This window comes from Natator depressus, chromosome 2, assembly GCF_965152275.1.
Source record: "Natator depressus isolate rNatDep1 chromosome 2, rNatDep2.hap1, whole genome shotgun sequence".
Lineage (NCBI taxonomy): Eukaryota > Metazoa > Chordata > Testudines > Cheloniidae > Natator > Natator depressus.
In genome coordinates this window covers 22,147,164-22,170,343 of record NC_134235.1, presented here as the reverse complement: position 1 = coordinate 22,170,343, position 23,180 = coordinate 22,147,164, and the positions used below count along the sequence as shown (strand labels likewise).

General features: G+C 41.2%; 1 protein-coding gene across 3 annotated transcripts in view; it reads right to left on the bottom strand.

The window, feature by feature from the left end:
- The window catches only part of ATAD2 (ATPase family AAA domain containing 2), a 107,172-nt gene that overhangs the window by 37,467 nt on the left and 46,525 nt on the right, over positions 1–23,180 (bottom strand). For all 3 annotated transcript variants that reach the window (XR_012637969.1, XM_074943886.1, XM_074943887.1), the window contains exons 17-24: positions 15,754–15,880; positions 14,385–14,571; positions 9,981–10,166; positions 6,692–6,827; positions 6,360–6,556; positions 3,277–3,436; positions 2,774–2,896; positions 2,525–2,677 (exon numbers count right to left, since the gene is read on the bottom strand). Coding sequence is in view for 2 of the 3 variants with exons in the window: in XM_074943886.1 (XP_074799987.1) it covers positions 2,525–2,677; positions 2,774–2,896; positions 3,277–3,436; positions 6,360–6,556; positions 6,692–6,827; positions 9,981–10,166; positions 14,385–14,571; positions 15,754–15,880 (1,269 nt within the window). In the remaining variant the exon portion in view is untranslated. The remainder of the gene's footprint in view (positions 1–2,524; positions 2,678–2,773; positions 2,897–3,276; positions 3,437–6,359; positions 6,557–6,691; positions 6,828–9,980; positions 10,167–14,384; positions 14,572–15,753; positions 15,881–23,180) is intronic.

Genomic DNA, 23,180 nt, shown 5'->3' with positions numbered 1-23,180 from the left:
CCCTGTACATAACCCATGGGTCCCAGTAGGGCCAATGCGGAGGAACCGGCATGTGGGGTTGCATCCATGGGGGACTGTACCAGGGTCCTGGTTTGGTTTCAGGCTCTGGATAACGTGGACGAGCAGAGGATTGTCTGTGGGGGTGCTCTGGAAATGTGGGTAGAACGGAGTACTCTTCATCCTCACCTGGGAAGGGTGGTACGGTTTTTGGTGTTGAAGGGGAGTAGCGTTGTGACTCCGAGGAAGAGGCATAAACTATCAGGAGCTTGCTGTGGAGGAGCGGAAACTCAGGGAGTATCAGAGATGACTAGGTCCCATGGATATCTGTACTCCTGTGGAGCAGGCAGGAGCATCATCGGCACCGGTGGCTGTTTGGAAAGTGAAGGAACTATCAGTGCCAAGGGTGGAGTGTATTCCCTTGAGTGGCCAGTAGATGGTGTAGATGGTTTGCCCGGCGCCGAGAGCCTCATTGGTGCCAAGGATTTGGTTGGTGCTGAAGCACCCAAGGTTGTCTTGGATGAGGCACTTGGTACCGTTTCGGAAGCTCTTGCACTGTGGTTCTTGGTCCCAAGAGACAGTGTGTCCATCTGTGGTCCTGCCCATTTAGACTTGTGGTCCTGCCCTCTGGACTTCTGTTCATCTCCAGTACCAGACATACCCGGACAGTCATGGGAGCGAAGTTTCACCCCGATGATGTTGAGGCTACTGACCTCATAAGAGATGGCTTTCTCTGAGGTAGCTCCTTCGAAGGCAATATAGTGGCCTGTTTCTTCCCGTCTAAGCAGGAAAGAGGATTTCCTCTTGGATGACTGGTGAGTGGGGTTCAGTTGATGACCAAGCCAAATGAGAGAGCCATGCCAGAAAGGTATCAGGGCCGGGGCTGGGGCCTGAAGCTGGCAGGAGAGAACTTTCTATGAGGAGAAGTTTCAGTCTGAGTTCATGGTCCTTTCAGGCCCAGGTGGTCAAGCTGATGCGGTGGGTGCACTTCTGTGCGACGTGGCCCTCACCGAGGCAGTGGATGCACCACGAGTTAAACATCGCTCTGGGAAAGGTCTCCCGAAAAGAGAGGCACCTCTTGAACCTGGGAGATCCCAGCACAGTCCCAAAGGGATGGGGGAGAGCTCTCATTTGGGGAGGACGGGAAACATGGAAGCATAAGGTAATGGGGAGGGAAGAGAAAAAAAAATCTTTTAATTATTATTATTATTATTTTTTTAAGGGGAGAAAATTAATGGAAATGGCTAAACTACTAATGTAAGGTAAGTTAATGAGAGTATCTCTAAAAGTTAAGGAGGTAGAAGGGCTCTGCTCCTGATCTGGTCCCAGACCAAAGGCTGTTGAGAAGGAACTGAGGGTGGTTGGACTGCACAGTGCTATATATTGATGGCGCCCATGGTGCAAGACAGGGAAGAACCAATGCATATCCCAACGGGCACTGCTATCAAAGATCTCCAATTCCAGGCACAGAAGGTGCTGCCACACCTACAGTGGAGCACCCATAGGGACACTACTCAAAGAAGAATTTAAGTATTTTAATGCTAGACCTTGTCTTGACAAGTCACAGGTTTGCTATTAGATTTAAAAGCATTAAAAGTTAATTATGCAACAGCATTCACAAAATGTTATCAACTTAAAATTTGTGGGGAGAATTCTTATGTTATTAAATTATATATAGTGACAAAAAAACTAAGCACTTTACAAAACACTAAATAAGACCATTCTCTGGCACAGACCATTAAGCCACTGTGAAGACAAAATATTGGGACAATTATTCAGGTAATTGCAGATGTAGATAGATTGTTAACAAGACAACCAAAATCAGAACATCTCATGAAGTAGGTGGTTTTATGGGCGGATTTGAAGAAGTGACTGTAACTGTACAAGGTTTAGGAGTCCTTCTACTGGACACTTTCCAGATTGTATATGAAACTATACCCAGAGCTACTTAACTTGCATGGAATAGAGTTTGCTTATGTCTTCCACAATGGAAGGACCCTTTGTTTTGACTGAGTGCAATACCAAAGAACATGGGTGAAATCCTGGTCCTAGTGAAATGAATGGGAGTTTTGCCATTAGACTTCAGTGGGCCCAGGATTTCACAATATATCATCTAATCTGGTTTACACCTAAATTGAATTGGAAGCTAAACTTATTTGTGCTTCAAGTCCTTTTCACAGTGTAGGGAAAAGGTGGTGAATATGAAACCGTTTTCCCTTCAGATATCTACAACTTATGATCCCACATTCGTTTGCTTATTTTGCAGCTGTTTAGTCATTCTTGTTTGGAGTTACAGTAAGAAGCGGGGATTTGCATTACAAGGAGTATTATGGCTCAGATTTGGGGGAGCTTTGGGTGAGGAAGGGAGGGAAAGGTCATGGCAGGGAAGAAAAGGATTAAGGCGGTCTCCAACTGAAAGAAAGATTTGAGAAGCTAAGTCTTCAGAAACTGTTAAAATGGAAAATTTTGTTTTAAGTATTCACAACTTGACCAAGCATGTCCAAAGTCTTATTAAGAGACCACTTGCCATTAGAAAGGAAAGGTGAGCTGGAATCCACAGGCATAGCAGGTATCTTCATTTTTTCACTACACTCAAGATCCAATTTCTTACATTCAGATATAGAACTCTGCTTTGGCATCACATAATAGTAAGATGGAGCATATTTTGAAGAGCTGCAACCTTGAAATGAAAAACAGTTATACAGTAAAGGATTGTCTGTGTTTCTTGATATAGATATTTAGACAAACTTTATTATCCCTGGCATTAAACACACACCTCTTTTCTTGCGAGACTCCTGAATTTCTTCACACAGTTGTTCAAAGTCTTCATCCATTTCTTCCTTGACTATTGCATACGCTGTATCTCTCAGAGTACAGGCTCGATGTCTGATGAGACGATCTGAAAATTAATGGGCAGAACTAAATACTTTCCAACAATGTTCTTTGCTTTTATCACAGACAAAAGTTCAGCTCTTCACTATTAATTACATTTGTGTTTTGAAAAGATTGTTTCAGTTTATAATTTTAGCATAACTTATTATGAAATAGGGTGACATAGAAAGGATAGTAATAATTAAACCAGAAGAAAATGCTAAATATCAATTTAAATTAGCATCAGATAATTCAGGCCCAAAGTTTAATACAACAATACTTAAAATCTAGTGAGCAATGTTCCCTAGTGGATACTAAGTTATTTAATCCACAATATTAAAGATACAGTATTGTTACCCTATACATTTTTAAAGTTGTTTACAATAATGGAATAAAATGAATCCTCACCTCCTGGGTCTCTATCTGGATTGTACTCTAAAGCATTGCTACAAATTAGATCAATATCTCTCAGATAGTCTCTTGCAGTCAGATATTGGTGCAGGTCAATTTTACAGATAACTGTTGAAAGATCCATTGGCTGTTTGATAACCGTGACATAATCAGGTACCTACAAATGAAATATAAAAATGTGTTCAAAAGTTTTGTAATTAAACTTTCTTCACAGCTGACAAATTGAGGATCATACACCCTCAGTTAAATGAGTTGCCCCAAACAATGCTGGGTATATATGTTGTTTGCCTACAGAAGTTCTTCAGATTTATGATGAGGTTTCTTGAAAATGGAAGTTTGGATATCATGTTATATACAGTTTCCAAGTTCTTATTTACACTGAAGATGAAATCCAATGTTATTTTGCCATATATTCTTGTTATAATGGATTCCTAGTTATTTATTTCTAAATAACCTATAGCTGCTGCATCTCAATTCGATGCCATATTTAATCTGACAGATTTTATCAGACATTCAAAGTTTTAACCCTTCTCTCCCTCTAACAATATTTCTAAGTTCAATTTTCTTCTGTCAAGAGTTGCAAGTGGTTCCCATCATTTCATAAAGTAAAAAAAACAAAAAACTAAATCAATTACCTTCATGGCCCTTGAGGGAAACTAGACATTGTACTACCTAGCTCAGCAATAAGATTCTCCTCAGCTTCTCTCATAAACTCTAAGGCTAGAAAGGACCATAACGATCATTTAGGCTGATTTCCTGCACAGAACCATACCCACCCACTCTTGTAATGGAGGACTCAACCTCTGGCTGAGTTACTGAAGTCCTCAATCTATATTTGAAGATTTCAAGTTACCGAGAATCCACAATTTACTCAAGGTTAAGCCCGCAAATGACCTAGGCCCCACGCGCAAAGGAAGGTGAAACCCCCCAGGGTCTCTGCCAGTCTGACCTAGGGGGAAATTCATTCCTGACCCCAAACATGGTGATCAGTTAGACTCTGAGCATATGGGCAGGACCTACCAGCCATACACCTGGGAAAGAATACTCTATACTAACTCAGAGCCCTCCCCATCTAGTATCCCATCTCCAGCCGTTGGGGATATCAGCAGTCACAGATATGCCTACAATAGCATATGGCCTATCATCATACTATCCCCTCCATACACTCATCAAGCTGTCTTGAAACAAGTTGTTTTTTCCTCCCAATATTCCCCTTGGAAGGCTGTTTCAGGACTTCACTCTTCTGATAGTTAGAAATCTTCATCTAGTTTCAAGCCTAAACTTCTTGATGGCCAGTTTATATCCATTTGTTCTTGTGCCAACATTGACCCTTAACTTAAATAACTCCTCTCCCTCCCTGATATTTATCCATCTCATGTATTTATAGACAGCAATCATATCTTCCCCCCTCAGCCTTCATTTGCCCTCTTATAAGGCAGGTTCTCCATTCCTCTGATCAGCTAGTACCCTTTTCTGAACCTGTTTGAAGTTTGAATTCATCTTTTTTAAACATGGGAGACCACAGCTGCACACAGTATTCCAGATGAGGTATCACCAGTGCCTTGTAGAATGGTAATAACACTTCCTTATCTCTACTGGAATATCTCATCTGATGCATCCTAGGATTCCATCAGCCTTTTTCACAGCTGCATCACACTGGAGGCTCAGAGTTATTCTGTAAATCGACTAATACACCCATGTCTTTCTCCTCTGTCGCTTCCAACTGATACATCCCCAGCGTATAGTACAAATCCTTGTTGTGAGTCTCTAAGTGCATAGCCCATCTGGAACGTACTCCTGGGGGAATTCTGCACCATTATGCAATGCGGAATTTGTGCAGAAATTAATAAAAAGAAAAGGAGTACTTGTGGCACAAGTACTCCTTTTCTTTTTGCAAATACAGACTAATACGGCTGCTACTCTGAAACCTGCAGAAATTAATGTTATGTACAGAATTTCCTTTTCCTCCTGCAGAAATGGGCTGCAGAGCTGCTGGCTGCCACTAGGGGACACTGAACCAGGCAGAGCCCAGCTCATGAACAGACGACTCTGCTGGGGGCAGGGGGATGGAGCTGCAGGGTTGCCTGCAGCTGCAGTACCCCAAGCACACCCTGAAGGAAGGAGGCAGCATGCAGGAAACTCCCTACAAGCCTGGGACCCAGCATCAGGCTGTTTCTCCTTCTGGATCCTGAGCTCTGGTGGGGAGGAGGTGTGGGTGTCTGGGCTGGGGGTGGGCAGGTTGGCTCTGGGGGATGGACGGTGCAGGTGTCTGGGCTGGGAGGCACCCCACAACTGGGCTCTGGAGGGATAGGGTGTGTGCGCGCGCGCAAGTATCTGGGGTGCGGGAGGCTCCTACAGCTGGGCTCTGGGGGCAGAGGGGTGTGGATGCCTGGCCCTCCTGCTGGTCTCTGAGAGGGAGGGGCAGAGAAACAGGAACTAGGTTGTCGTAGGGGTTTCCTTAACTCTCTACTCCTGGGGGAATTTGTGTGTGTCTGTATTGTTACAGGCACAACTGCTGATAGGCATTTTTGAAGTAAATTACAAAATAATTGAAACTAGTGTGATTATAGTGTTATTTTGACAAATAAAACATGCAGTATTTTAACATTGTGCACAGAATTTCCCCAGGAGTAGGAACCATATCAAACGCCTTACTGAAATCCAGGTAGATTAGATCTATTGCATTTTATTTAGTTGTCTAGAAAATAGATTATCTTCTCAAAGGAAGATCACGTGGTCTGGCATGACCTACCTTTTGTAAAACCATGTTGTATTTTATCCTAGTTACCATTTACCTCTATGTTCTTAACTCCTTTCTCTTTTAAAATTTGTTCCAAGACCTTTCATTAGTTTGACCTGAGTTTTATGCGCCTGTAGTTTCCCATATAACTCCCCCCCCCCACCACTTTCTTAAATGTTGGTACTATATTTAAGAACAGTATTAACAACTCTCCTCTAAATAAAGAAAGCTATATTCTTTTTCTGCTTATCAAACTGTGGTTGCAACCAATTTGAATTTCAAAAAAGCAAGGAAGGGTCTTTTACTGAATGCTAAATGTTTAGATCAACCTTAACTTTACCTCATCGAGGTCAACAGGTTTTGTAAATGCTCTGAAACGTTTGTCAATGGCAAGTCTGTGTGTAACATTCCTCAAGAAAATCCTAAGTTCACGTAACGTATCCTCCTCTTGCTCCTCAAGCCGTTTCACCTCCTCTACTGTCAACTGTCGTGGCTCAGGCGGTGGTGCTATTGGAAGGACTTCTAATGCCTGCAAAACTTAAGTCAAACAGAGGATTTAAGCCAATTTACAGGGTTTAGTTTTTCAAACAAATGCATTCTACAACACTCCAATATTTATTTTAGTGATGTGAGAGCACAGCTGGTAAACTAATGTTTGTAGCACATCCTAACCTGCTTTCTTTTTTGATACAGGAGGCTTAGCAGCTTGATTCAGAATTAAATCTTCAAAAAATTTCCTTCTTTCATCATTGTTTGGCAACTGGACATTGAAAACTTCTCCATAATCATCAACAAATAATTCCTGCACCTAAAGGGGGGAAAAAGGATATTTATAAAATACACGTCACAGGATTCCTGTGATATCACACACACAAAACAAAGTGCATTTTATGTGCATTTTTATACTAAATTGAAGGACAAACTGAAGAGCACTATACAGAAGCATCAGTGATAAAAATTAACTTCTTGGCTCTAGAAAGCTAGATTTCCTTAATGACTTAAAATTAGGCCTTCATGGAAGCAGCCACATGTGGAATATGAAATAAATTCATTTCACCTGGCCCCCCAAACTGAAGACCATTGTATTAAAGTGCCTGAGTGAACTGCAGACTGCACTACACTGACAACTAAGTAGGAAACAACTGGGAATTCTGCACTAAGATAGATTTTTTTTTAAAGTTCTGATTTAAAAGAATATATAAATTAGATTTTTTTTAATTACATGTGTGACGTTGCACTCCAGAATGTTGTGTATAAATATGATGTAACCGGAATATGCTTTACGCAAAAGGTCTCTTTAAGGCATCATTACAAAGGTTATAACCTACTGAATACATTCATACAAATAGGATGAATATATCATTCTTGTATCTAAAACTAGGAATATGAAGAAGAATTCTGAGGTCCTATTGTAATTATGCAAAGTGTGGGCCATTAATGGTGGTTTAGAATCTTGATAGCTCCCATTGACTAGGAAAATTGGTTGTAAATGGTTTATTTACCTGCAAGCCTTCCTGTATATGTGCGGGCCAGCCCTGGAAGAATGGAGGGCATCTCACAGGACAAGTAAACACGTCACCTGATACTGGAATCCATCTTAAAACTGGTGCTTTTCCTTATAGAAGGAGGGTTGGGAACCCAGAGACACAAAAGATTCCCGCCTTGTGCCAAAGATATAAAAGGCGGTAGAACTGAACAAAGTGGGTCCCAGTCATGAGAAAGCCCCTGCTTTTCACCTAAGATGCCTGCTGGAACTAACAAGGACTGTACCAGGGGAAAGGATTGGGCCCAGACTAGGAAGGAGTCTAGTCTGTGAAAGAAGTCTATTGGAACATCTCTAGGGGTGAGATACACCTGTAATCAGTTACTTAATGTATTAGGCTTAGACTTGTGCGTTTTGTTTCATTTTGCTTGGTAACTTACTTTGTTCTGTCTGTTATTACTTGGAACCACTTAAATCCTACTTTTTATACTTAATGAAAATCACTTGTTTATTGATAAGCCCAGAGTAAGTGATTAATACTGGGGGAGCAAACAGGCGTGTGCATCTTTCCCTATCAGTGTTATAGAGGGCGGACATTTTATGAGTTTACCCTATATAAGCTTTATACAGAGTAAAACGCATTTATTTGGGGTTTGGATCCCATTGGGAACTGGATGTCTGGGTGCTGGAGATAGGTGACCCGCTGAGCAGTTTTTGGTTAAAGTCTGCAGCTTTGGGGGCGTGGACCAGACTTGAGTCTGTGTTGCAGCAGGCTAGCATGTCTGGCTCAACGAGACAGGGTTCTGGAGTCCCAAGCTGGCAGGGAAAATGGGCTCAGAGGTAATCTCAGCACATCAGACGACAGTCCCAAGGGGGTCTCTGTGACCGAACCCATCACAACATGTTACTAATTTTTTACTTTTTCTCCATGTCAGTCTTAAATTGCTAATGTGGACATTTTGCACTTGTTTATTTAGTTTCCTAATTTGTAGAAATGCAGATTCTACATAAAGATATTTCTTCTACTAAAGAGAGAATTCTAAGTATGAAACATTTTCGCTGAAAGACAAATCCAGGGCCTCATCATCATCTGAGAGATCACCACAAACTCAAAAAGACAACATTGATAAGCAAATGGCCTACACTATATTTGCAACCAACACCACCTTCTACAAGTCAAGAAAGCTGAAATATTTCAACAAGGCTGTAGTTTTCCATCAGGGTTTGCTGTAATAAGTAACACGATTTTTGGCCAGGATATCCACAACACTGAAACACACGCTTAACTTTAAGCACATAAGTAGTCCCCTTGAAGTTAATATGATTGTTTATATGAATAATGTTCCAAACCTGTCTGAGTGTTTTCAGGATCAGGGCCTTCCTTAATTTTCAATATTTTGGTTGTCTCCCCTATAGCAGCAGTTTTATAAAATTCAAGTAGGATACCCTACCAGTAGGGGCATAAAAACTAAAGCAGCATTTCTAATTCAGCTACTTAAATTTAAATCAAAAGTTGCAATAGCACAAATTTTCAAATTAGTTTTCACAAAACCTCAACATGATTTAAATCAATGATAAACTGCTTGTAGTTTTTCTAAAGCTTCTTGACTTAAGTCACTCTACCCTGTTTGGTATACAAGATTTGGTAGGCTTTTTGGAATTTTGTTATCCAGAAGACATTTGAGTCTTTTAGTACTGGGAAGGGGCTGCCTCTCCTTTGAACAGGGCAGATGCCACTTTAAGTTTAGCGAATGTCTGAAAAAGTTATCTTTGCCTCCTCACTAGTCCCAGACAGCAATTAGCTTCCCAATTCACTTTGTTCAACAACTTGCCACTACAGCACATCCAAGAACAATGGATAAGCACATTAGTTTGATGATTCTGGTAAAACCAGTACCAGGATAGTTTACACTGGTATTTTAAAACTGTAAGAATTCAGTGTTAACACTACATTGCGATGAATGGGAGGACTTTACTTCTCTCAGAGATACTGTTTCAGAGTATCTACAGGCTCAGGCACACTTCATTACATTTGTTAACATACAGGAGTTTTTCTTCTTAGCTTTTTAAAACACCGATTCTGGAGCACAAAGGTGTGTGTGTGTGTGTGTGTGTGTGTGTGTGTGTGTGTGTGTGTGTGTGTGTGTGTGTGTGTGTGTGTGTGTGTGTGTGTGTGTGTGTGTGTGTGTGTGTGTGTGTGTGTGTGTGTGTCCTGCAATTACGGAATTAAAAAAAATTGGAAGTGTAAACACTTAAGTCCACTTACATAACTTCTCTCCTGACATCTACCATGAAGCAGTATTTTTTTTTACAAGTGAAATCTACTGTAAGCAAGGATATTTGTATCTGCTTCTTGTTATGTTTGACCAAAAGGTCACAATCTTGACAGGTTTATAAACCACCAGAACTAGATTATTATTAAGAAGTCATTTGAATTGAAGAGATGAGGATTATATTAAATGCACTGACAAACGGTACCTCTTCTGGTAGAGCTGGATGATGTACATCTGATGTTGCAAGCAGCAGAACTGGAGCAAATGATGGAATATTCTGTAATAATGTTGTAAATGTAGCTTTCAAAGTGAATCCAACAGTCTCCCACCATAAGTGAACATGTGGAATGTATAATATACTTGGTGCTGTTCTTTTGGCTTCATGGATCAACTAGTAAAAGAAAAGTATTAATTTGGGAATACTGAGAAACACATGAATAGGTCACTAATAAATAATTAAATATCAACTAGTCACTCCTATTTCACAGTTGATATACTAAACAAGCAACAACTGGGAAAGAATAATTCTTAATACTGAGGCAAACTTCTACCTTGAGTCAACTATGAAACAAACCCAGTTATAAATTATTACAGGTGATTTTGTCTAATTTTATTAAAATTAATGTCTTGCCTAGAGTAAAAAAAAAACAAACAAAAACACACACACAACAAAAAACAGGATTGAAGCCTATTTGAATATTACTATAGGAGTGACTTTTCCAGAGAAAGGTAGAAACATTAAGAAAATGTGCATTGATGTACGTCAAGGAATTTAAAATTCCAGAAAAAAGTGTTTGTTTTAAATTACCTTCTTATTGTGCACTGTTTACCAGTGCGGACACCAAGAAAGTGGTAGGGGGGAAAAAATTAATTTTGATGGGATGAGGATAATCCCTGTTAGCCTAACAGCACAGATTCTAATGAAAGATCAATGTGTATTTTGGAAAACTGTCTCCTACCTTCCTTCTGGAAAGATAAAAAACTGGGAGCAAGAAAAGATGCATTATTTTAAGATGAGAACCTATGCTGCCAGAGATCAGACAGGGAGGAAGGATGGCCAGTTCAGTGCTGTCTTGGTCCATGGAATACCTAGGTTCAATTCCCTGCTCTGCCACAAACATCCTGTGTGATCCTGGGCAAGTAACAGTCTCTCGAGGTCTCAAGTCCCCATCTGTGAAATGGAGATAATAGTGCTTCCCTACAGAGGTAGATTAAAGATTACAAGGCACTCAGATATTACTGTGATGGGAGGGCCACCTAAGCGAAAAAACAGACATGACCACAAATTCAGTCAGCAAAAATCATGGTTTTAGATTTCTGAAAGCGGCACTTTTATAACTATACTAATAGAATTGTTGGGGAACAGCTAAACACGGTGCTACCTGAATAAGGCCCCCAAAATGCAACAGGTGAAATTGCTGATAAGGCTTGCTAAATTTTGAGCAAAAAGTCCCCTGAAAACCCACATTTGGAAAAGATAAGAACATGCTGACATTAGGTAGGGCATGGTGTTTTCTATAACTTTCCTAACTCTCATAAGCAAAATAAAGGTTATGTTACATACACCTCTACCCAGACATAACATGGTTCTCGGGAGACAAAAAAAATCTCACCGCATTACAGGTGAGACTGCGTTATATTGAACTTGCTTTGGCCCCCCATTCCTTGTTCCCTGACCACTCCCTCCAGAGACCCCCCCCCATCCCTAATCACCCCCAGGACCCCCCCCCCCGCTCCGTCCTGACTGCTCCAACCCCTATCCAAACCCCTTGGCCCCTGACAGGCACTCACTGGCAGCGGCTAGAAGTGAAGCAATGCAGTCCCAGCCCGCTCCACTCCGCCACCTCCCAGCTGCAGCGCTCTGCTTTCCGCTGCTGGTGAGTGCAGGGAGGTTGGGGAAAGGACGCCCCCTGCACTCACCAGCGGCAGGAAGTGAAGCGATGCGGCCCCAGCCTGCTCTGCTTTCCTTGCCCTGGCCCCAGCCGTGTCGTTTGGGGGAGGGGGGGAGCAGGAGAGGTGTTGGGGAAAGGTCCCGCACTCACCTGCGGCGCGAAGCAGAGCGCCACAGCTGGCAGAGTGGAGCGGGCTGGGGCTGGGCTGCTCCGCTTCCGCCGCTGCCGGTGACTGCGGGAGGGATCCCTTCTCCCAAGCCCCCTCCCCTGAGCGACATGGCCGGGGCCGGGGCGAGGGAAGCAGAGCGGGCTGCTCCCAGGCCCCCCATTAATCCCCCGGGCCACTCTGGGACTGCGGGGCCCCCAAAAGTGCCCGCCCCACAGCTCCTGCCTCCCAGACCTTCCGGGGGGGGGGGGGGGAGCCCTTGACCACCCCTGAGACCCTCTGCCCCTTATCCAACCCCTCGGCCTCGGCCCAGCACCCTTAACACGCTGCTCAGAGCAGTGTGTCGGAGCTTTACCACGTTGTATGCGAACCCACATTATATTGGGTCGCGTTATATTGGGGTAGAGGTGTATGTACTGAACCATAATATTAAAAGATAGAAAATTGCTGAATGGTTTAAAAAAAACCCAAACAAACAAACAAACAAAAAAACCGTTACTAACCTTCCATAATTGCTGTTCTTCAAGATGTGTTACTCATGTCCATTCCAAATTAGGGGTGTGCTTGCCCCAAGCACCACCAGCCAGAAAGTTTTCCCCTCAGTGGTATCTGTCAGGTTGGCTCTGGTTGCATGCTCCTGGGGTTGCACACTCACAGCACCAGTATGAAGGGTCCCACCAACCCGCAGCCCCCTCACTTCCTTCTTGCTGGCTAACTCCAACAGAGGGGTAGGTGCGGGAGGGACTTTTGGAATGGACAAAAGCAACACATCTTGAAGAACGACAGTTATGGAAGGTTAGTAACCGTTTTGTCCTCCTTCACATGTGTGCGCATAACCATTCCAAAGTAGGTGACTCCCAAGAAGCTGCGCAGATGGAGGGTTCAGATTTCATCGGCATGCTGATTGTAATACTGCTCGGTCAAAACCCATGTAATCTCTCACTTGCTGGCTGATGGCATAATGAGATGCAAAGATGTGGACTGACAACCACACTGCTGCTCTACCAATGTCCTGTATAGGAACCTGAACTACAAACGCTGCTGGAGATGCTTGAGACCTTGTGGAATGCGCCGCCAGCGCAGGAGGAGTGGGGACCTTCACCAGGTCATAGCATGTGCGGATACAGGAAATGATCCGCGAAAAAATTCTCTAAGCTGAGACTGGAAGGCTTTCATTTTGTCTGCAAAGGCTACAGAAAGCTGAGTAGATTTCCAAAATGACTTAGTCCTTTCTATGTAGAAGGCTAGTACACATTGGACATCCAGTGAGTGGAGTCTCTGTTCCTATCTGTTGGCATGTGGCTTCAAACAGAAAACAGGTAGGAAGATATTCTGGTTACTATGGAATTGTGAGACTACCTTTGGAAGGAAGGCCAATTGTGGCCACACTGGAAACTTGTTTTTGAAGCAGACTGTATAAGGTGCTTCCGACATAACGGCTTGGATCTCAGAGATCCTTCTAGCAGAAGCAACGGCCACCAGGGAGGCCACTTTCCAGGATAGTTAGAGCAGACAGCACATTACCAGTGGTTCAAATGGAAGACCTGTTAGCCTTGCCAACACCAATTTGAGGTCCCAGGGAGGGAGTGGCTGCTGTACCTGGGGGTATAATCTCCAGGCCCTTAAGGAAAGGACTACACACAGAGTTTGAGAAAACAGAACGGCCATTCACCCATAGATGGAAAGCTGAAACTGTCACCAGATGAACCCTAATACATGACAATGCTAGGCTTTGTTGTTTCAAGTGGAACAAGTAATCTAAAATGAAAGGTAGTGTCAACTGTGTAGGTGAGGCCCCTTCTGCACAGATCAGATCAAGAATCTTTTCCACTTTGCTAAGTGGCTCTAGTGGATGGTTTTCTGCTCCCTAAAAGCACTTCTTGAACCAGTACAGAGCATGCTAGCTCTGCAGTGTTGAGCCATGGAGCTTCCGGCTGTGAGATGAACGGACTTGAGGTTTGGATAACAGAAACAGTTGTGGGAGATCAAGTCTGTTTGGGAGTTTTATTAACAACTTATCAGTACAACAGGGCTTCTTTCAAATACATGGCTAGAACATGTCAAAACATAAAGACGTTTTATGTGTATTAAGGAGGAAGAGAAAAGCCGCCTTTTTCTTTGGTAAATTCAAGGGTATATTAGAATGTGTTCTCAAAACTATTCTCAATAACTGGGGTGGGGGTGGCAGGAGAGACGAGAAAGACAGAAGGAAGGGGAAAGGATTGAGAGAAAGGAGTTGCTATGATGGAAGATTAAAAAAACCCCAAAACCTCTTACTGTTCTTTTATAAACAACTTCATTGCAGAAGGCTAAAAAGGACAACGTTCCATTTTATCTGTATGATCATTACCCAAAGAAAGGAGTGGCCTTTCCAACAGAGATGAAACAGGACACACAGACAGACACAAAAAAGTTAGAAGACACCCATTAAAACTGAACCACAAGTCATAGTTTTGCTAGTCTCACTTGAATCATTTTGCTCCAAAACCACTCTGGAAAACAATGTATTATTCTTAACAGATTTAAAAAATAAATAAATAAATAAGAATACCTGTGCACATGTTTCTTCAGGTGATGTGGTACTGATTCCAAACAGAACTGAGAGATCTAACGTGTACACAGTGAACTTTTCCAAAGCATGTATTACTGCTGGTGCCAAATGAGAGCCCTGTCCAAACCCGGGCTCTCCAACTATCAAGAGCCTTGGTCTATAAGATGTTGGCTGACGACAAGCACTTCTAAAACAAGAATTGTGAAATCAGGAAGTTTTAAATAATTAAAAAAAACCCCAAAAACAAGAACTAAAAACAACACAAAATAATTTCCCATCAATGTATGAATGCATAGGTGTTGTCGCTCTCTACCATAATTTTAGAATACAAATAAAATAAATAAATAAATAAATAAAATCTGTACTGTCAACAATTCTGCTTATTCTCTTACATAAGGCATCAGATATACCAGAAAAAACAGTAAAGCTGTAGTAGTATAGGTTATGGATTACAGTAAATACATATACTTACATTACATCTACCACTGATTTGTTTTTATTTCATTCATTTCACTTGTTCAGTCTTTCCACACAGTTTGGTCGTTAATCTAATACAGTGAGCAAAGTCTTTCCAGTTTCTTAATTGTTTTGTTCTTATGAACCATGTTTCTGAGTGTAGTACTGGTTTTTGCAACCATACTATTACAATGCACTTAATGGCTAGAATCTTTGACGTGAAATAGGCGTACGTCTTTAAATTCAGTAAATTAGAACATCTCCTCAACCACCACAGTAATAGGAATTTGGCAGTATCTCTCACTGCAATAACTGGTGGTCCAACCCAAACTAAGACTCCATAAAAGTATGACTTTTCAAACAAGTTTTTGAGGATTCTCATAATAAATCAGTAAAATTTATTATTATTATTTTAAAAAGATTAACGTAGCTATTGTCAAATTAAGTAGCAAATTACATAACAGCGGGGGCGGGAATAACAATCTGTTAGTTACAATGGAATACAAGTATGTTCAAATATATAAACTTTGAAACTAAAAGTATAAAGGCATCAAAAATGTCTAAAAGAAAAATACCAATGTGATTTAGAGACAGGCCAAACTACATACTTTAGATCTCAATCCTATAAGGTGCTCTAAGGGGTGGGTGGGATGAATCTCCCAATCTCTGTGCCCCAAGCTTGAGAATCTCCTTGAAGGATTAGGGCCTTTTTCCCTAAATTTTGTCAGTTCTAATCAGATACTTTCACAACAACAATTTTATCTGCTTGTTTCTATGTTTATTTCTGGCAAAGACTGGTGCAAGAAAGCAAAACCCTTCCCTTATCCAAAAAAGGAAACAAAACCCAGAACATCTCTCTTGCACCAAAGGATCCAGCAGCCTAAATCAATTTGAAGAACAAAAAGACAAGTACCTGTTAAAATTAAGGACATTTGCTTTCTGTTTATTAGATGTTTTCTGGGAAAGTGGATTTTCAAACACTGAAGGCACTTCCTCATCACTATATGTTAAGTCACTTTCTAAAATATGACTTGCAACATCTGAAAAAACAAAAAGGTTCGTTAATTCTCCTGGGAACTTTGTATCACTCACTTGCAAAGAAAAAAAGTTTTATTTACAATTCAACACGCTAGTCTGTGGTGGTTTATTCAATCCAAAGACAATTTTAAAACACTTTAGAGAAACAGCCATTAGTCTGGGAGCACGTGTAATTCTGTGGGCAAGTCAATGATGGAAAGAAAATTAGTAAAAATCTACAGAAACAATTTCAATGGTGTCGCCCTCTGCTGCATGGCAGGCGGGGCTTGCTGCCCCCCTGGCTGCCAGCTCCAGGTCTTCTGGTTGGTGGTAATGGGTCGAGTTTCGTATCATGCAAAAACCCTTTCTACACAAAAACAATGGTACCAAACATGACAAACCTAGAACTGTGTAGATATATATTCAAAAAAAATGTTAAAAAAAATTAAAATTGTACTTTAATACAAGCCTGTCAAACATTTAGCCCTCACAAAGTTAAAATGTGGCCCTTGACTGACAGTACTGTGTTATCAGCTAATGCTCAGAATATACCCGATTAATTTTTTTTAATGATACATATTACTATAAATGGAAAGAGTGCTTCAAGGTAGGGCAGTCAAGCAATTAAAAAAACTCAATCGCAATTAATTGCGCAGTTAAACAATAACAGAATACCATTTATTTAAATATTTTTGGATGTTTTCTACATTTATGTTACAATACAGGACACAAAGTGTACAGTGCTCACTTTATATTTTTTTATTGAAAATATTTGCACTATAAAAAACAAAATACTATTTTTCCAATTCACCTAATACAAGTACTGTAGTGCAATCTCTTTATCATGAAAGTTGAATTTACAAATGTAGAATTGTGCAAAAAAATAGCTGCATTCAAAAATAAAATAATGTAAAACTTTAGAGCCTACAAGTCCACTCAGTCCTATTTCTTGTTCAGCCAATCGCTCAGACAACAAGTTCGTTTACTTTGCAGAAGAGCATGCTGCCTGCTTCTTGTTCACGTCACCTGAAAGTGAGAATAGGCGTTCGCATGGCACTGTTGTAGCCGGTGTCGCCAGATATTTACATGCCAGATACACTAAAGATTCATATATCGCTTCATCCACCGTTCAAGAGGACATGCGTTCATGCTGATGACAGGTTCTGCTCAACAGCAATCCAAAACCATGCGGACCAACGCATGTTCATTTTCATAACCTGAATCAGATGCCACCAGCAGCAGGTTGATTTTCTTTTTGGTGGTTTGGGTTCTGTAGTTTCCACATCGGAGTGTTGCTCTTTAAAGACTTCTGAAAGCATGCTCCACACCTCGTCCCTCTCAGATTTTGGAAGGCACTTCAGATTCTTAAATCTTGGGTCGAGTGCTGTAGCTATCTTTAGAAAGCTCACATTGGTACCTTCTTTGCGTTTTGTCAAATCTGTAGAGAAAGTGTTCTTAAAATGAAGAACAGCTGCTGAGTCATCATCTGAGAGTACTATAACATGAAATATATGGCAGAATGTGAGTAAAACAGAGCCGGAGACATACAATTCTCCCCCAAGGAGTTCAGTCACAAATTTAATTAATGCATTGTTTTCTTAACGAGCATCATCAACATGGAACCACGTCCTCTGAAATGGTGGCTGAAGCATGAAGGGGCATACGAATGTTTAGCGTATCTGGCACATAAATACCTTGCAATGCTGACTACAAAAGTCCCATGCAAACGCCTGTTCTCACTTAGTTGTGACACTGTAAATAAGAAGTGGGCAGCATTATCTCCCGTAAATATAAACAAACTTGTGTGTCTTACCGATTGCCTGAACAAGAAGTAGGACTGAGTGGACTTGTAGGCACTGAAGTTTTGCATTGCTGTGTTTTTGAGTGCAGTTATGTAACAACCACAACCAAAAAAAACCCTACATTTGTAACTTGCGTTTTCACGATAAAGAGATTGCACTACAGTACTTGTATGAGGTGAACTGAAAAATACTATTTCCTTTGTTTATCAATTTCACAGGGCAAATATTTGTAATCAAAAATAATATAGTGAGCAGTATACATTTTATATTCTGTGTTGTAATTGAAATCAATATATTTGAAAAAGTAGAAAACCAGCCAAAAATATTTAATAAATTTCAACTGGTATTCTATTAACAGTGTGATTAAAACTGCGATTAATCACGATTAATTTTTTTGAGTTAATCACGTGAGTTAACGGCAATTAATCGACAGCCCGACTTCAAGATGATTTGCCATTATGGCCAAAAAAAGCAGTGATTCAGGATATTGCTTACGATCTTTATTAGGTCAAGAGTTGTCATGAGGCACTGGTTAAGTAAGACATCAGCATGCAGCCTGACATTACTGGAATCCACCACAAATGGTATGCACATAGTTACATAACATAACAATTAATTACAATCCCAAAGAAATTTATAACAAATGGATGGAATGGCTAAGTAGCAGAGGCTAAGTACAGATTGGTTGGCTTTGCTTTGATTGGCACTGAAGAGGAACAAATGGCTGGCAGAAATGCTCCTAAAGCACTTATCGAAGATGAACTGTGGGACACGGATGTAGTTTTTAGTAATCCTATCTGCAACAATGAATCACCTTATGTCAAGGTTCCTTCCCCACTCTGAACTCTAGGGTACAGATGTGGGGACCTGCATGAAAAACCCCCTAAGCTTACTTTCACCAGCTTAGGTTAAAACTTCCCCAAGGTACAAACTATTTTTCCTTTTGTCCCTGGACTTTACTGCTGCCACCGCCAAGCTGCCACTAACAAATATAACAGGGAAAGAGCCCACTTGGAAACGTCTCCCCCCCCCCCCAAATCCCCCCAAGCCCTACACCCCCTTTCCTGGGGAAGGCTTGATAAAAATCCTCACCAATTTGCATAGGTGAACACAGACCCAAACCCTTAAGATCTTAAGAACAAGGAAAAGGCAATCAGGTTCTTAAAAGAAGAATTTTAATTGAAGAAAAAAAGTAAAAGAATCACCTCTGTAAAAGCAGGATGGTAAATACCTTACAGGGTAATCAGATTCAAAACATAGAGAATCCCTCTAGGCAAAACCTTAAGTTACAAAAAGACACAAAAACAGGAATATACATTCCATTCAGCACAACTTATTTTATCAGCCATTTAAACAAAACAGAATCTAATGCATATCTAACTAGATTGCTTACTGACTTTTTACAGGAGTTCTGACCTGCATTCCTGCTCTGGTCCCGGCAAAAACCCACACACACACAGAGAGAACCCTTTGTTCCCACCCCCTCCAGCTTTGAAAGTATCTGGTCTCCTCATTGGTCATTTTGGTCAGGTGCCAGCAAGGTTGTCTTAGCTTCTTAACCCTTTATAGGTGAAAGGGTTTTTTCCTCTAACCAGGAAGGATTTAAAGGTGTTTACCCTTCCCTTTATATTTATGACACCTTAAAAGCCCCAAAAACCATGGTAATGAAAGTGCTGATGTCACCAGTAATACATAGTTTTTTCCTGACAAGAGAAGACTGTTTGCAGCTACCAAATGTTTTATGGAAAAGCATTTTGTCCCGCAGTTTGTGGGAGTTTTAGGGATCCACACTGAATGCCAAGCCTGAAAAAATAAATACATTTGACCTGTACTGCTACTTTAAATGGTGCATCTGTGATTGCAGTGACTTCAGCACCTGCAAAACAGAACAGTAAGCAAGGGGAGTACAAGGGTTTCCTTTTAGCACAAAGCCTCATGCACGAGCGCTTCAGTGAAAGACAGGTTTCCAAACACACACACACACACACACACCCCCCCCCAAGGCATATGCATAATCTACCACTACAAGTGGCCATTGGTTTAACAATTAATTCCAAAACCTATAATAAATTCCTTGTGCAGTTTATGCACAGCATTGCTGTAGTCTGTGGAGGAACCAAAGTACTCTGTCTGGAGACTGCAATTGCAAATGAGGTTCTTTGCCATATGGAATTCAATGAAGGGTTGTACATTCCTCTAGACCTCATCAAGGGTAGTTTTATATTTTGTCCTGCCAATTACTTAGACTTCCTTGAAGATACAGCAGATAGCAAAGGTACCCTTCATGCTACTGTTATGATCTGCTATCAGGAGCATATTAATGGGGATCAGTCCCTCAATTTCTCTCTGAACCAGCAAAGAACCATTCCTTGAAGGAGCTTCCTGACTTCATGACTCACTCACTTTCCTATCAAGGTCCAAAAATTCTGAAATCCAAGAAGTCCAGTTTTCAATAAAGCAGCAGCTAAATCAACTACAGTAGAGCTTTCTACATTCACTAACCTTGTTAACCTTCCCAAAATTATTGCGAATGTTAGTGGGAGTGCATCCCACTAACAAAGAAGTGCTACAGTTACACCTTTTGCCCACCGGGAGTTGCTGCGGCACTAGAACAGAGAGCAGCTGTGGATAGGAAAGAGAAGAGGCTACGTTCCTCATAGCGTCTTGCCCATGGGGCCAGTAAGGAGGCACAGGACATGGGAGGAATGGACAGCATAGGACACATGGAGGAGAGGGGGAAAAGAGACAGACTGGGTGAGAACATTTCATTCTGAGGCTACAGAGAAAATACTGGACTGTGAAGAAGTCTACCTCATGTTTGATATGTATGCAGAGGAATCAATTAAAAAATATCATTAGAAAGAAGTGACTCCATGGTATTGCATCTGTCCAATACAAAAAATCAATGACTCCATGAACATTTCCAATGTCACAGTGAAGAAGCTAGTGTCTCGTACTTGCATGAAGGACGAGTTAACCACATACCTTGCAAGTAAAATGCTCCAACATGTGAAGAATTGTTTGAAAAATTGTGTCGTCACATGGCATAATGAAGGTGCTGCCTTGTGATGTTCAGTGGAGTTTCTTTGTTGGTTCCCATGAGGAGGATGACACTAAAATTTTCTTGACTGCCGTCAATGCCACAGAGAGGTGTTCTTCTAAACTCCGGATGTTTGCACAAGACAGATGTTCTAGTGCTCTCAAGACCTCTGTAAGATTCTGTTTTTGTGCTGCTGGGGAACGGAATTGCTATATATTCCTCAGATGTGTTCCTATCACTCGGACCATTGAGAGCCGCTCTTTCCAGCCAGCCTTCCAGTAGTGTCATATCCTGAAAGACCATGTTATCCTGCTGGAAAGCATTTGATTCAGCCTCTGTAGAGACTCTCCTCACTCTGAAGGTGCTTGTAATGGCAGAGACTGTCGCTGATGAAATCATAAATGCACTGGAGGAGTTCATATGCTGAGTTTATCATTTGAAGACCAACATTATGATACATGCAGAGCTACATTGATGAATGTTTTCTAAGAAGCAGACAAATGGAGAAAAACTACCCCCTACAAGAGGAGCATTAATACCTGCTGTTACAAGGGCAAATGATCAAGCAATGGAACGGCTCCGGGATGACTAAGAACATCCAAAACTATCCTCCTTTATCAGGCATGGATATGTCTGCTCACAACAGTTGTGTGTGAAATACCATGTACTCCTGGAATTAATTCTCCAGCTACTCAAATGCTTGTGTGAAAAGAACAGATGCTCACCACCCTGCAAATGTTTAGTCAGCAGCCTACCTTGTACAGAGATATAGAATCATAGAACTTGAAGGGACCACGAGAGGTCATCTAGTCCAGTACCCTGCACTCAAGGCAGGACTAAGTATTATCTAGACCGTCCCTGACAGGTGTTTGTCCAACCTGCTCTTAAAAATCCCCAATGATGGAGATTCCACAACCGCCCTAGGCAATTTATTCCAGTGTTTAACCACTCTGATGGTTAGGAAGTTTTTCCTAATGTCCAACCAAAACCTCCCCTGCTGCAATTTAAGCCCATTGCTTCTTGTCCTATCCTCAGAGGTTAAGAAGAACAATTTTTCTCCTTCCTTCTTGTAACAACCTTTTATGTACTTGAAAACTTATGTCCTTTCTCAGTCTTCTCTTCTCCAGAGTAAACAAACCCAATTTTTTTCAATCTTCCCTCACAGGTCATGTTTTCTATACCTTTAATCATTTTTGTTGCTCTTCTTTGGACTTTCTCCAATTTGTCCACATTGTTCCTGAAATGTGGCACCCAGAACTGGACACAATACTCCAGTTGAGGCCTAATCAGCGTGGAGTAGAGAGGAAGAATTACTTCTCATGTCTTGCTTACAATACTCCTGCTAATACATCACAGAATGATGTTTGCTTTTTTTTGCAACAGCGTTACACTGTTGGCTCATTTAGCTTGTGGTTCACTATGACCCCCAGATCCCTTTCCGCAGTACTCCTTCCTAGGCAGTCATTTCCCATTTTGTATGTGTACAACTGACTGTTCCTTTCGAAGTGGAGAACTTTGCATTTGTCCTTACTGAATTTCATCCTGTTTACTTCAGACCATTTCTCCAGTTTGTCCAGATCATTTTGAATTTTAATCCTATCCTCTCCTAGCTTGGTATCGTCTGCAAACTTTATAAGTGTACTCTCTATAACATGATCTATATCATTGATGAAGATATTGAACAGAATTGGACCCAGAACTGCAGGACCCACTCGTTATGCCCTTCCAGCATGACTGTGAACCACTGATAACTATTCTCTGGGAATGATTTTCCAACCAGTTATGCACCCACCTTGTAGTAGCTCCATCTAGGTTACATTTCCCTAGTTTGTTTATGAGAAGGTCATGTAAGGCAGTATCAAAAACCTTACTAAAGTCAAGATATACCACATCTACCGCTTCCACCCTATCCACAAGGCTTGTTACCCTGTCAAAGAAAGCTATCAGGTTGATTTAACACTATTTGTCCTTGACAAATCCATGCTGACTGTTATTTATCACCTTATTATCTTCTAGGTGTTTGCAAATTGATTGCTTAATTATTTGCTCCATTATCTTTCCGGGTATAGAAGTTAAACTGACTGGTCTGTAATTCCCTGGGTTGTCCTTATTTCCCTTTTTATAGATGGGCACTATATTTGCCCTTTTCCAGTCTTCTGGAATGTCACCCGTCTTCCATGGCTTTTCGAAGATAATTGCTAATGGCGCAGATATCTCAGTCAGCTCCTTGAGTATTCTAGGATGCATTTCATCAGGCCCTGGTGATTTGAAGATATCTAACTTCTGCAGTTTCCACGATATGCTATGCATCCGATGAAGTGAGCTGCAGCTCACGAAAGCTCATGCTCAAATAAACTGGTTAGTCTCTAAGGTGCCACAAGTACTCCTTTTCTTTTTTCTTTTTACGAATACAGACTAACACGGCTGTTACTCTGTAACTTGTCTAAGTAATTTTTGACTTGTTCTTTTCCTATTTTAGAC